General features: G+C 33.5%; 1 protein-coding gene across 2 annotated transcripts in view; it reads right to left on the reverse strand.

Annotated features, from left to right (window-relative positions):
- The window catches only part of LOC145283677 (uncharacterized), a 263,008-nt gene that overhangs the window by 13,673 nt on the left and 236,018 nt on the right, over nucleotides 1-13,317 (reverse strand). For both annotated transcript variants that reach the window (XM_080132691.1, XM_080132690.1), the window contains 4 exons: nucleotides 12,824-12,895; nucleotides 12,348-12,476; nucleotides 10,151-10,260; nucleotides 5,573-5,676 (listed from right to left, as the gene is read on the reverse strand). In XM_080132691.1, the coding sequence (XP_079988817.1) occupies nucleotides 5,573-5,676; nucleotides 10,151-10,260; nucleotides 12,348-12,476; nucleotides 12,824-12,895 (415 nt within the window). The remainder of the gene's footprint in view (nucleotides 1-5,572; nucleotides 5,677-10,150; nucleotides 10,261-12,347; nucleotides 12,477-12,823; nucleotides 12,896-13,317) is intronic.

Consider the following 13,317-nt stretch of genomic DNA (forward strand, 5'->3'; position numbering starts at 1 on the left):
GGTGTTCACCTTGGCAGTTAATGCATTTTGTCTCCTGGCATTCCTATTCGTTATGATTTATTTTTTTGGTGCCACATTTAGCACATGTGGGATGTCCTCTACATACATCTCTATGATGCCCAAACTTCTGGCATTTGTAGCATCTCAGAGGGTCGGGTATGTAGATTTCCACTGGTTCGATGGTATAACCAATTTTAATTTTGGGGGGTATTTTAGGGGTATTGAATGTAAATATGTATGTGTTAGTTGCTATCTTTTCATTGTCTTTTTTAATAGTTATTCTTTTGTAACTGATAACTCCTTGGTTATTTAGCTCCTTTTGTATTTCTTCAGGGGAAACAAGTGCTAATTCTCTGCTGCAAACTATTCCTTTAGATTGGTTAAGATTTTTATGCAGGGATGTTTTACGTTAATGTTTTGGAATGTTTTCATTTTCTCCAAGTTCAGACTTTGATTTTTGGTTTCTATTTCAATCAACAGGTTCCTATCTTTCAGTTTTTTAACTGATTTAGGTTTAATTGTATTTAATAATACTCTTTCTATTAGAAAGGGGGAGAGTTTAGCCATCGGGGTTTCCTCTAGTGATTCTATAACATAGAATCTGGGGAATTCCGGGCTTTCTTCTTCTTCTGAATCAGATAAGGCGCGTTTGTTTTTTTTTGTTTGTTTGGACATTGACTTGAGTGGAAATTTTCTTTGTCTGTGTTCTCCACCCACCTCGGAGCCCGATATTGGGACTTGTCAAGGAGGAAACCCATTCGCGTTGACAATGTCAGGTCTACACAAGACAGTATACTTGGTCAAGTGGGTAATCCTGAGCACCTGTTGCCAGATTTATTACACTTACCCAAATCATTAGTGCATAAATGTTGTGGTTATCAGCCATGTCTGGATTTGGGTTCCTCACTTACCAATTGACCCTTAGCCAGCGCCTTCTAACGTCTATTATAGAAACGATGTTTGATTGTTTCTCTGTCTTGTATTTGATAAGAGGAGATTATGATTTAGTATTTTAGGTTTTCTCTTATTTTGACTGGGCTTTTAATGATAAATGTTAGGGCTTGATCTGACCAGCCGATTGGTCGGATCGGGCCTCTCCGACCGCCCATCTAGCCTAGTAAGAGGCCAAAGTGGAGTATTGCAATTCATACCTTTATTTTCTCTAGGTATCAGTTGCTGAGCCACCAAGATCCTTTTCCTAGGCATCATGCGTTGCCACCATTGAGGGACTTTTACTCTCTGCAGGGGGGCAGATGGCATATTCTAATGCCCCACCGATAGGGCCTCAAAATATTTGAGTCCTTAATTAATCCAGCTCTAGTCCATCACCTTACAGCTGCTAAACTCCTGATCGACAAACAATATGGATTTAGGCAAGTCTGTTCCACAGCAGATATCCTAACTGTAATCTCTGAACGTATATACTGTTCACTGGACAAAACGGAGGAGGGTAGAGTGGTAGCCCTCGATATATCTAAGGCTTTTGATAGGGTATGGCACGATGGTCTAAGGAAAATTAGATCATATGGTATCACTGGAAGAATACATAATGTAATTAAATCCTAAAGTAAGAGAAAAATCCATGTTATCCTCGACGGTCGTACATCTAAACAATATGATATAAATGCGGGATTACCTCAGCTCTATCCTTGGACTTTTATTATTCCTGATATTAATAAATGACCTCCCTGATAAAATTGTTTCTGAGATGGGTATATTTGCTGATGACTCCATTCTTTATAACAGGCACGAGGGGAAAACAAATGAACACATATCTAAGGAAATGGCAGAAATACTAGAGGATGACCTCCAATCTGTAGTGGAATGGGGACAAAAATGGATGGTCACATTCAATGCTGCCAAAACTAAGCTTGTTTCCTTCAATAATTACAAGAAACCTTCTCTACCACCAATAGCAATGACCAAAAACACATTACCCAAAAGTACTTCCTTTAAACTCCTCGGCCTAACATTTACAAGGAACATGAACTGGAATAGATACATTGAGAGCATTGCAAAGGCTGCTGCAATGAAGGTGGGCTCTCTCTACCATGCTAGAAAATTACTTACGCCTGAAAATATCCTGTACTTCTATAAAGCTACCATTCACCCATCTATGGAGTACTGTTGTCACATTTGGGCTGGTGCATCTGCTACTTGTCTCTCACTCCTGGACAAGATTAAAAAAGAGTCGCCAACCCGATAGGTCCTGAACTGTCATCTTGGCTTCAGCCTCTGTCCCATCAATGAAATGTTGCATCCTTCTGCCTGTTCCACAAATACTTTAATGGTGAATGCTCTGACAAACTACAATCACTTGTATCTCCTCAACATGAATACTCCCAACAAACCTGACAAGCCGCTAAATCCCATCCCTTCACAGAGATCCCTAGATGTAAGAAAGCCTTCTACTCCAATAGTTTCTTCCCCAGAACTGCTAAACTGGAACTCCCTTCCGGGATTCTGCTTTCCCAACTGTACTGACATGCAAAAGTTCATGTGTAATGTGAACAGACATCTTCCTGCTCATCTCCCTTCATAATATCCCTGCAACTTATGTCCCCGATAGTAGCCCCCTACTCCAAAGTGGCACTGTGCCTGGTTTGAGGTAAAAAAAATAAAATAAAAAATCAATGCAAGGCGAGAGTCAAATCTCTAAGAATCTCCTGCAACAAACACTGCCTGGCTTGACTTCAAGTTGCAACTTCACCACATAGTGGTGTGTGGCTAACAGCCTTGTTGGGACTGTAGTCGCCCTGTGCACAGGTTAATGTTCAGCTGGTCAATGTATATGGACTCCAGACATGGCATTCTCAGTAATAAAATCCTATATAAAATCTACTTATGAAATTAAATCCACCAGAACACATTTCAAGTCAGACATTTTAAAGATTTCTTAATTGTAAAAAATAAATGAAAGAATTATTTTGCAGGAAGCATTTAAACTGTCAAATAGAATGTAATTTATGGCTTCAAAATTCTTAGAAAATGTATTAAAAGATTGAAAGTTTTGGAAGCTATTTATACTCAGTAATTTTATAGAGATTAAAACATTTCCTTAATAAAAAATATAGTTTGATAATAATTTGGTTCAATTAATAATCTAATTATCAAACAATACCATAATAATTAAATTTAATTTCCAAAATCCTATTTAAAAAAAAAACTTTGGAAAGAAAATCCCTAAATAACTACCACCCATTTTTGTTGCTTTTTTTCCAGACTCTTCTTGTCTTTCAGATTATGAATTAGGGTGTAGTATCTGTTCTGTCTTCAATCTGAAGAAGTGATTCTTCTAGAGTGAGACAATTTTTATTTTTGTCACAATCCAGATTGCACCTCTTTGGGGTGCTGGATTTTCTCCACATAAAATAACAACCTTATGTCCAACTCTGCCCTTGTGAAGAGGCAAGTAAATAGGGACTTTTCAAAGTAAAAAATGACAATTTATTACTTTCTCTTCAATATTAGAAGACATTAAGAAAAAGAAAAAAAAATGAAAGATAAATCTAACATAAAACTCGCTGTGTGTGTTTGTGTGTGTGTCTTTATTTTTTCAAATTGCATCTCATTCGGGATGCAAGATTGCAGAGTGGCAGGAGGCAGATCAAATGATTGTATATTTTGTGGATGATTCTTCTATGGGTATTTTGCCAGTAAAAATAGCTGATAAAGGGTCAAAATTTAAAAAAACTGGAACTTGGCAGGCATATGTTGACTTTAAGTATTCTTGTACGCATGTGCAAATATACATTTATCCGTTAAAGCTGGTTCTTTTTAGCCATTTCTCCATCTGAAGATAGCTCAAGCAGTAGGCACTAAAGCTGGAGTACTAAATGTTTTGGTTTCGATCCTAGCTCATGACACGAATGTAATCTTTATCAACTTTTAAAATCACTATTGGGTACAATATAATAAACAATACAGAATTGGTTCTATAATAATAAATACGAAATCTGCGTAAATAAAAATCATATTTAAGCATAATTAACAACTAGACAATGCTGGGCATCCTGCTAGTTAAAAATAGATAAATACAAAATTAAATTTAGTTTGTACACAATTTTACGAGCGTGCATGTGTCTCCTCACTATTAGAAAAGTGTACATATCTCTCTTGTACTAGAAGTATACATATTTGCATTCCTTGTATTTGAAGGAGGTGTGTCTGTATATGTATAACAATTGTTTTATATGTAGGATTTCGAAGGTTAAATTTAATGATTAGGGCTTCATTTAAATCATTAATTGAACCAAATTGTTATAATACTATGAGTATTACATATGTGACATGTATAATTAGGATATACTCCCATTGATGACACAGGTTATCTTAGCCATTTCACCAATTTCACAAGAATGCAGAGAATTCTTCAAGTGTGAGATTTATTATTAGACAGGTAGACAATTACAAAAGAGAGAGATAGAGACAGACAGACTTTAAAAAATTACTGCATCAGAGAGAGAGGGAGGGAGAGAGAAAGTACTTTGATTGTGTACTATTTAATTAACATTGTTTGTTCATTCCCATCTGCACTATGGTTTTTTATAAGGAACAGCAACTTTTTCAGGTCTACTCTGAGTGGCTGTCCAGAAAAATTTTTTTTTTAAATCGCTTTTTTTAGAAATCATACGGTTTCTTCACTTCCGGTTACCTGCTAAGGTTAATCCATTGACCCTTAGTTTGTCAATCATCCTCTTCATTTAAGCTTGTGGCTTTTGTTATGCAACATAACTAATTTTGTCTTTATAAATTTAATCTTTATAAAATTATCGGATGTAAATAACTTTATACTAGAAGTACAAGCTTGAAGTATGTTTGCATTTCCCTCATACTTTACATAGATCAATTAAATGGATATCCTACTAAATGGGTATGGATGAACTCTTATTAAAAATAGTATTCATACTTGTCATAATACTATTCCCCAGGCATTACCTCCTTATTTAAGAGGAAAGCTAATGCAATATATGTTCGTTTGTTATATTAGCATCCTCCTAAGCATTATCTCCTCCTAGGGAGGCACATATTTGTCTATCATTATTCATAATTTTTTTTTTAATGCAATTGAATTTCTATATGAAGATTAATTTTTAGATCTTTTGTTTCAAATTTGTTAATCAGAAATCTGCAATTTGCCATCTTAATTGGAATTTCAGTTTAAGCAAAATTTATCTGACCGAATGGTTTAGAAATATTTTTGCCTCATTCTTAGAAAAAAAAAATACAATTTTGAAATCAAGGTACAAGGGGCATACAAAAAATAATGCCTCCTATTTTTTTTTATTCTGCCTGAATAGATCAGAAGGGATAGCAAATTACATTATGATGACTGAAGTTATGCATTCATGACCTGAAAGTTTTATCTCTGTGTTGTAGATATTGATGGCAACCCCTGTCATAGATAAATTCTGGAGCACAAAAGGTAATTCGTTTCCATAGTACCACTTCAATCTTTGTAGCTCTTCAACTTTTGGAGTTAAAAAAAGAAAAAAAAAAAAAAGTAAGCTTTACTTTTTGAATGACCTTTGTATTTTGTGTAAACAGTTTTAAGTTAATAAAATATACTTACCCAAGGCAGTTCTAAAGAGAAATTCTTCTCCATCACGACAGAAAACATCCCACACCCTGCAGGCTACATCAAGGGGTAAAGATCTACTAAAAATAGTAAATATCCTACAAGAAAATAAAATATTGGAATTATTTTAACATTCATGAAAGCTAATTCAAAAAGTTGGTATACATCTACCTTATGAATGTCTCAATTTTCTTCTTATATCTTCATTTCTCAGCTTTAAGACAATATTATTTAAAATTTTTTTGGGGGGGGGTTTATGTAAATTTGTTTTTTCTTAATCATATTTAATTAAAATAATATACTTTCTATATAATTTAAGGTAATAAATTTTCTATTTATTCTCTCCTTGCTTGTGTTGGAAAAGATAAAAAGAAACAGTTGTTAGGAAATATGTTTAATATTTATTAAAGACGTTCCATTACAACCCTTAATGCACAAATTGTTTAATTGTTTATCAATGAGTCACCAATTATCAAGACTAAAAGCCATTCAAGGATAAGGGGGTTAATGAGATGGATAAAATGTCAGTTGAATGATGACAAATATTATGAGAGGATTGAAAATAATCAATCGAATGAATAAGATTTAAAGACTTATGAAGATGATTTATGATACATATTTATTGATATTAGATTTGAAAATGATCATGTTGTAGTTCTCAAGGATGCAATCTTGTGGGAACATGTTCCATAGGTGGAAATTTTTGTTAAATGGACAGGGAATATACAGAAGTATGATAATCTGGTTACATAAATCTAAAATGTACTGATTTACCACTAGCAGAATTTATGAACAAAGTTAATTTAGGGTTTGAACATCATGCCATTAAAAGGATTAGTCTCATCTTTAATTTGCGAACACACAAAGCATAAGTATTAAATCACACATGCATAATACCACCAGTTCCAAAGTAAATTATTTCTAGGGGAGATAACTAACTACTTTGTTACAAATTTTCATGGAACAAGTGGCTTAAAACTGCCCTTAAAACTGTCTAGGCTGACAAAAAGTAATTTATGATACAGTTGGTTCAATCCACCCAAGCTGATAGTTGTATAAATTTCATCAACTGAGTATTTATACTGACCTTAATTGATGATAAATTGCAACTCTGTATCTAAAACCAAACGGAACTTCTATGAACAAACCTTTTTTTAAACTTCTCATCTATGGAATAAAATTTCACGGGATTGCTTCTCAGCTGACACCAAGATAAATGTTAAATAAAGCTATCCTCTAAAAATATCAAATTCTGACAATTTTACTCCTCATACTGTTGTCCAACGTCCAACTGACAATTTCATTAACCCTTTTCATTAATCCTTGAGTGTCCTCTAGCCTTGATAAGTGATGAACCAGTTAAAAAAAAAAAGAAAAATTTTTTTTTTTGATATTTGGTGTATTCCAATGCTCATAAAACTATTAGAATTAGCAAATTGGTGCATTTCGATAATAATCACATAATTAAAAAAAATTTACTCATTAGGTTACACTTTTCCTGTGATGTTGCTTGTGGTTGTATTAGACTGCAGAAGTACAAAAATAGTTACTATTTTGATGTTTGTGCATCTTGTGAACTTATTTCTTGCAAATTTTGTTCAAATCAAATTATTCATATTCTGTAATTTATTAAAATACATAACTGTTTTTTTTTTTTTTTGAGAACCATTTCCTCATTTTCAAAGTTACATAATTTCTCAAATTAGTGAAGACCTTGAAAACTTGGTACACAAAGCAGACATTAAAATAGCAACAATTTTGTACCATGGTAATCACTTACAGTGACAATCAATGTTTGAAGCACAATCATGAATGAAATTGAAATAAAATAAAAAATTACTCATTTGGATTCTTCGGACTAGTGTTCGTATCTTTAGTGTGATTTTCACAATGTTTTGGTCAGTGTAACATTTGGCCTTCTTCAGGTGTATCTTGTCGAACTCTGGAATATTTCTGTCAAACTTTTCATTTGGATGAACTTTTGAGCAAAACTCTGTATTTTCTTCATGGGGATAGCATGCTCTCATTCCATCAGCCATGACTAGATAGATGCCCTAAGAAATTCACAATTGTATCTTTCAGTTTCCCAAACTGAGAATTGAACCTCCAGCCTTTCAGAGAAGGTCACTTTTACAATTGATTTTTCCAAGTATTCTAACCACAACATCACAGAGTTCAACAGAAACATTCCAGAGTTGACAAGATGCACTTGAAGATCGGAGGTTACATCGACTGAAACGTTGTGAAAATGATACTCAAGCTGAAAACAGTAGTCCAAAGAATCCAAATAATATGAATAACCAATCCTCATCTAAAAAATTCAGAAACGTCAAAATTACTTGTTTTGAAATGCATAGATATTATGAGTTTGGACTATTGGAGTACCAATGTCATTAATTAGATTATTTAAACATAATAAAAAACGTTTTTCTTATGGTGGAGTAATTGTAAAGCAACACAAAAAATGTTATATCATCATCATCATCATCATCATCATCATCATATTCTGTTTAATGTTTATTTTACATGCTAGCATGTGTTAGATAGCTTTCACAAATTGGCTTTCAAGCTAATAAGCTATCTTTGTCCAGATCTTTGACTTTTTTTCAAATTTATCCCTATCAATTTTCCCCATGATTACTTTGTCTTCCTTTGCCAACTAACCCTGATACCTCAACTGTTCTACATCTATTAACTCAATACCTTCGTCTATTCTTTCAGTGTGATCAAGCCAATAAAGTCTTATCCTGCACATATTTCCTTATGTTGTCCAGATTTAATCTTTTGAAATCATCAAATCTAAGCCTGCCTTTAAGATTCGCATGACATATCCATTTCATTTCCATGCAACGCTTCCACAAATCACGCTGTATTCATAGGCCTTATCGAGTTTTGCTTGATCAAAATCAATATCCTCTGCCTTCCTCTAAAATTTTCAATATTAAAAATTAAAACAAGTTCTTTAAAGCAAATACATCCTTCTACAGAGTGATTCCCCACCAAAATAATGCCACTCTCAGAATCGTTTATAAAATTCACAATCCTTTCAACAATCAAACCATATTTAATACAAATAAACTTCAGTTTATGTCTGACTTATCCATCAAATCTCAGTCCTGAATGTTCAACAGTCTTTGTTTTGTTGCCATTCAATGAAATGTACCAAATGTGTTGCAAGCACACCTAGATATGATATGAAAAATTGTCAATAATCCTAAAATCCTTCCTGGCACTTATCTTGTTTGTGATGATCTTTTTCAGTTCATAACTAGTCCGGGGATTGTTTTGAAAGACACTATCTTTGAGATCACCCCACAAATAAAATGAGGGGAGGGGTTCAAAGTCTAGTGAGTGTGAAATATATCTAGGATCATATATTCCACTTATGAAATTACCACTAAAGTGTCCTCAAATATCATTGTAAAGACTGTTGGATTGCCAATTCATGATTGGTACTCAAGTTAGGCAAAAGCTGAAGTTTATTCGTACCAAATTAAACTTATTAACAATTCCATATGTGACATTTTTTAGGTACGTGGAGGGGAATACTGAATGAGTTTCAGTGAGTGTGATTTTTATCTGTGGTGCTTATCTCAAGAATAAAATCTATCAAAAGAATCCCTAGGTTATTCCTCAACTAAAGAGTGCTATCACAGCCAAAGTCAGGAAAGTGCCAAGAGAGGTGGCAGAATTATTGACAATTTTGCATTTATATTCAAGTGTATGTATAATTAAATAGTGATACAACAAAAACTGTTGGGAATTCACAACTGAAAAATGGTGGACAAGTCAGGAGTAGAGGGAAGTTTATTTAAACTAAATACATTTAAATGTAGAAAAAAAAAAAGAATTTTATGAACAATTTTACAGATGATATTTTGGAGTATTTGATATTTTAAATTATCTGGTTTCAACAAAATAAAAAATAAATACTGAAAACAGGTTAAAATTTTTGTATTATTTGTTCTCATCTTGAAAGTGATTTTCACAACATTTCAGTCGATGTAACCTCCGACCTTCTTCAGGTGTATCTTGTTGAACTCGGGAATTTGGACGGAATTTCGAACAGAACCCTTTATTTCATGGGGGTAGCATGCTCTTGTTCCATCAGCTGATAGAGCAAGGACCCGTAATGCAGTGGTTAGAGTACTTGGAAAAATCAATTGTAAAAATGTGATATACTCCTGAAGGTTGAAGGTTCAAGTCTCAATGTGGGTGACCGAAACATAATTGTGAATTACTTTGGACCTCTACCCAGTCATGGCTGATAGAACAAAAGTTTGCTACCCCTGTGAAGTAAATAAAAGGTTCTGTTTGAAATTCCGTCCAAATTCCGGAGTTAGACAGAAATATTCCAGAGTTCAACAAGATACACCTGAAGAAGATCAGGTTACATCGATCAAATCATTGTAAAAATCACACTCAAGATGAGAACAGTAGTCCGAGATAATACAAATAACCAATCCTCATCTCAAAAATTTAGAAACGTCAGGTTAAAATCTCTTTAAAACAATTTTTTCTGACATATAAAAAATAATTGTAATAGAAAAAAAAAGAAAAAGGTGTCCTTACCAATCAATGATGTAAATGTCTGGTGTTAAACTTTGTTTTTCAAAATGCTGATGCAGTTGGGGCATATTTTCGAGGAAGAATTCATCATATGTATCAAAATAAGACTTCATCTGAATAGAGAAAAATATTTCAACTTATGAGAAAAATCTTAAATAGAAAAAAATCTTACCACATTAGATTATCTCCCCTTAACATCTTAAAACGTTACAAAACTAGTAGTAAACTTAAGAGCAACCATTACTGTTGGTGACATATATATATATTTTTAAGTAAATATAGTTGGGAAATTAGTCTCAAACACTTTATTTTGGTTTACTTATTCATGTATAATGCATTTGCATTAAAAACAATTTTAAGCACATGAAATTACCGTTAGAATTGGTTAGGATTACCTCCATGTTAATAGTTTAATCTGCTGGTCATGTTTTTTTCTATCAGAGACAATCCTAACTCACTCCAACAGTAAGTTCACATGCTAATATTTTATATTAATATTTAAATTGTTTTTAATGCAAATACATCACACATGAGTAGGTAAACCAAAATAAACCGTTTTCGATTAATTGCACAACTACATTTCCTTTAAAATATAGTATGTCACTAATAGGAATGTTTACCAACTTAAGTTATATTTTGACAATTGTATCATTTAGTGACTAGAAACTAAGACATGAAAATAAATGAAATGTGAATCAAATCATTTTCTGATTATTTTTTTTTTAATATTTAATATTATTTTAATTTTAAATAAGCAACAGCAAAACAATAGCAGAAAGAAGATTCTAGTAAAATTCTATGCAATTTCATTTGAACGAGTTATATTAAATATACTTATATTAATTATTTATTGGTGAAAACATAAAATAGTTAAAGTGCTCTTGTCCTTCTCATTAACCTTTTATGACCTGGTTAAACTAATTCGTTCAATTATAAATAAATGAATATAACGGCATAAATAGAGTGGGACTTGCTTCAAACACGCCCTGTATGTATTAGTTCAGTATTTGAGTAGCTACCTGATATCTCCAGATTACCACATTGTACATTCAGTATGCTGCCATCTAAAATTAACAATAAATATTTTTTTAATCATCTACATCATAATTCAGGTCATAAAGGGTTAAGAGTGAGTTTCTACATAATATTATTTATAAAATCCTTCTTAATATGGGGAGAGTAGGATTTTGAGGACTATTCTGTATTTTTTTTTTTTTTTTGTCTTTTTTTCACATTTTCACTCAAACAAGACACACTGTTACTTTTATGTAGGTGGCTACTATCAGGGACATAAGTTGCAGGGATACTATGTAGGGAGTTGAGCAGCAAGATGTCTGTTCACATTACACTTCAACTTATGCATGTCAGTGTAGTTGGGGAAGCAGGAACCTGGAAGGGAATTCCAAAGTCTAGCAGTTCTGGAGAACAAACTATTAGAGTAGAAGGCTTTCTTACATCTAGTGATCTCTACTCTGTAGGGGTGGGATTTTGCTGCTTGTTGGGTTTGTCGGGGGTATTTATGTTGAGGAGGTACAAGGGCTTGTAGTTTGTCTGAGCATCTACCATTAAAATACTTTTAAAACAGGCAGAGGGATACAACATTTCTTCGATGGGACAGAGGTTGAAGCTTAGATGACAGTTCAGCACCTATCAGGTTGGTGACTCTCTTTTGAACCCTGTCCAGGAGTAAGAGACTAGTAGCAGATGCACCAATCCAAATGTGACAACAATACTCCATACATGGGTGAATGGTGGCCTTGTAGAGATACAGGATACTTTCAGGCGTAACCAACTTTCTAGCATAGTAGAGAGATCCCACCTTCACCACAGCAGCCATGGCAATGCTCTCGATTTATCTGTTCTTACTCATGTTCCCTGTGAACGTTAAGCTGAGGAGTTTGAAAGAAGTATTTTCAGCTAATGTATCTTTAGACATAGCTATTAGTGGTTGAGATTGTTTCTTATAATTATTGAAGAAAACAAGCTTGGTCTTGGCAGCATTGAATGTGACCATCCATTTTTGTCCCCATTCCACTAGAGACTGGAGGTTTTCCTCTAGGATTTCTGCTGTTGCCTTAGATATGTGTTCAACATGTTGAATTTTGTAATCAATTAATTTTTTAAATATATTTTAAAAATTTGTTCATGCATGTTCATATTTGTGTGCATCATGACGTGTTAAAAATGATTATGCACTTACCATTCCTTCGTCGACCCTGAAGAATGCCACCTGACATGGCCCGTTAAGAAGGTTTGCAAAACAAATGAAGGCATCGGCCACGTCCATGTTCAGTAGCAACACAGCAGCCAAGAAAGACATGCCTTGCACCTGATGAAAACAACAGCAGCAGCATGAGAGAAAAGAAAAAAGTCTTGAAACAAACAAAATCCAACAATGTTCAGAATATGTAAACTTTGTTTATCAAGTAAGTTGAAATGGGGAGATCAAATGGAAATCTGACATAGAACAGGTTTTAGCTTTTCTCGTGGAGAAATCAACTTAACTATCTTCTCATATAACACTTTACTTTTTTTTTCTGTTGTTGTAAATCACACAAGTTGCTCTTTTGTGTTATCTAGCATTAATTATTAAAATGACTTTATTTTTACGTAAGGCTTTTAATTTGAAAGCATTCTTTACAAGTGGATGAAGAAGCAAATAGTAAAAAGACTTACATATCCAACATCCGGCCGATAGCACGCATAAGCTCCCAGAAGGCTGTGTAGAAGATCATGATATGGTCCACCCTAAAAATTGAAGGGGAAATATATTAAGAACAATGAGCTTCACATTTTGGCCAAGTTTCAGAAAAATCTAATGGATGGATCAAAAGTTATGGGACAAAAATGTGTCATTTTTGGCCATTTTGGGGCATTTTTTACCTCTTTTTGAGCTCCTAGAGACGCAACAGGAATTTTTGCAAAAAAAAAAAAAAAAAAAAAAATTTTTTTACTGTGCACATCTATTTAATGAAATTTCAGGAAAAACTAATGGACAGTTATCTGGCAATCGTCCAAACTAATAGATGCATGGATGGACGGACAGACGCCACTGAAAACATAGGTCCCTCTCCAATAAATCGGGGGGACCGAAAACCATATAAGAAAATCTGATAAAATATTACATTTCATTTAATACAGTATTAGAATCGTAATCCTGTTTGTTTGCA

This window comes from Euprymna scolopes, chromosome 8 (assembly GCF_053919585.1).
Source record: "Euprymna scolopes isolate OS-2025 chromosome 8, ASM5391958v1, whole genome shotgun sequence".
In the NCBI taxonomy this organism is placed as follows: domain Eukaryota; kingdom Metazoa; phylum Mollusca; class Cephalopoda; order Sepiida; family Sepiolidae; genus Euprymna; species Euprymna scolopes.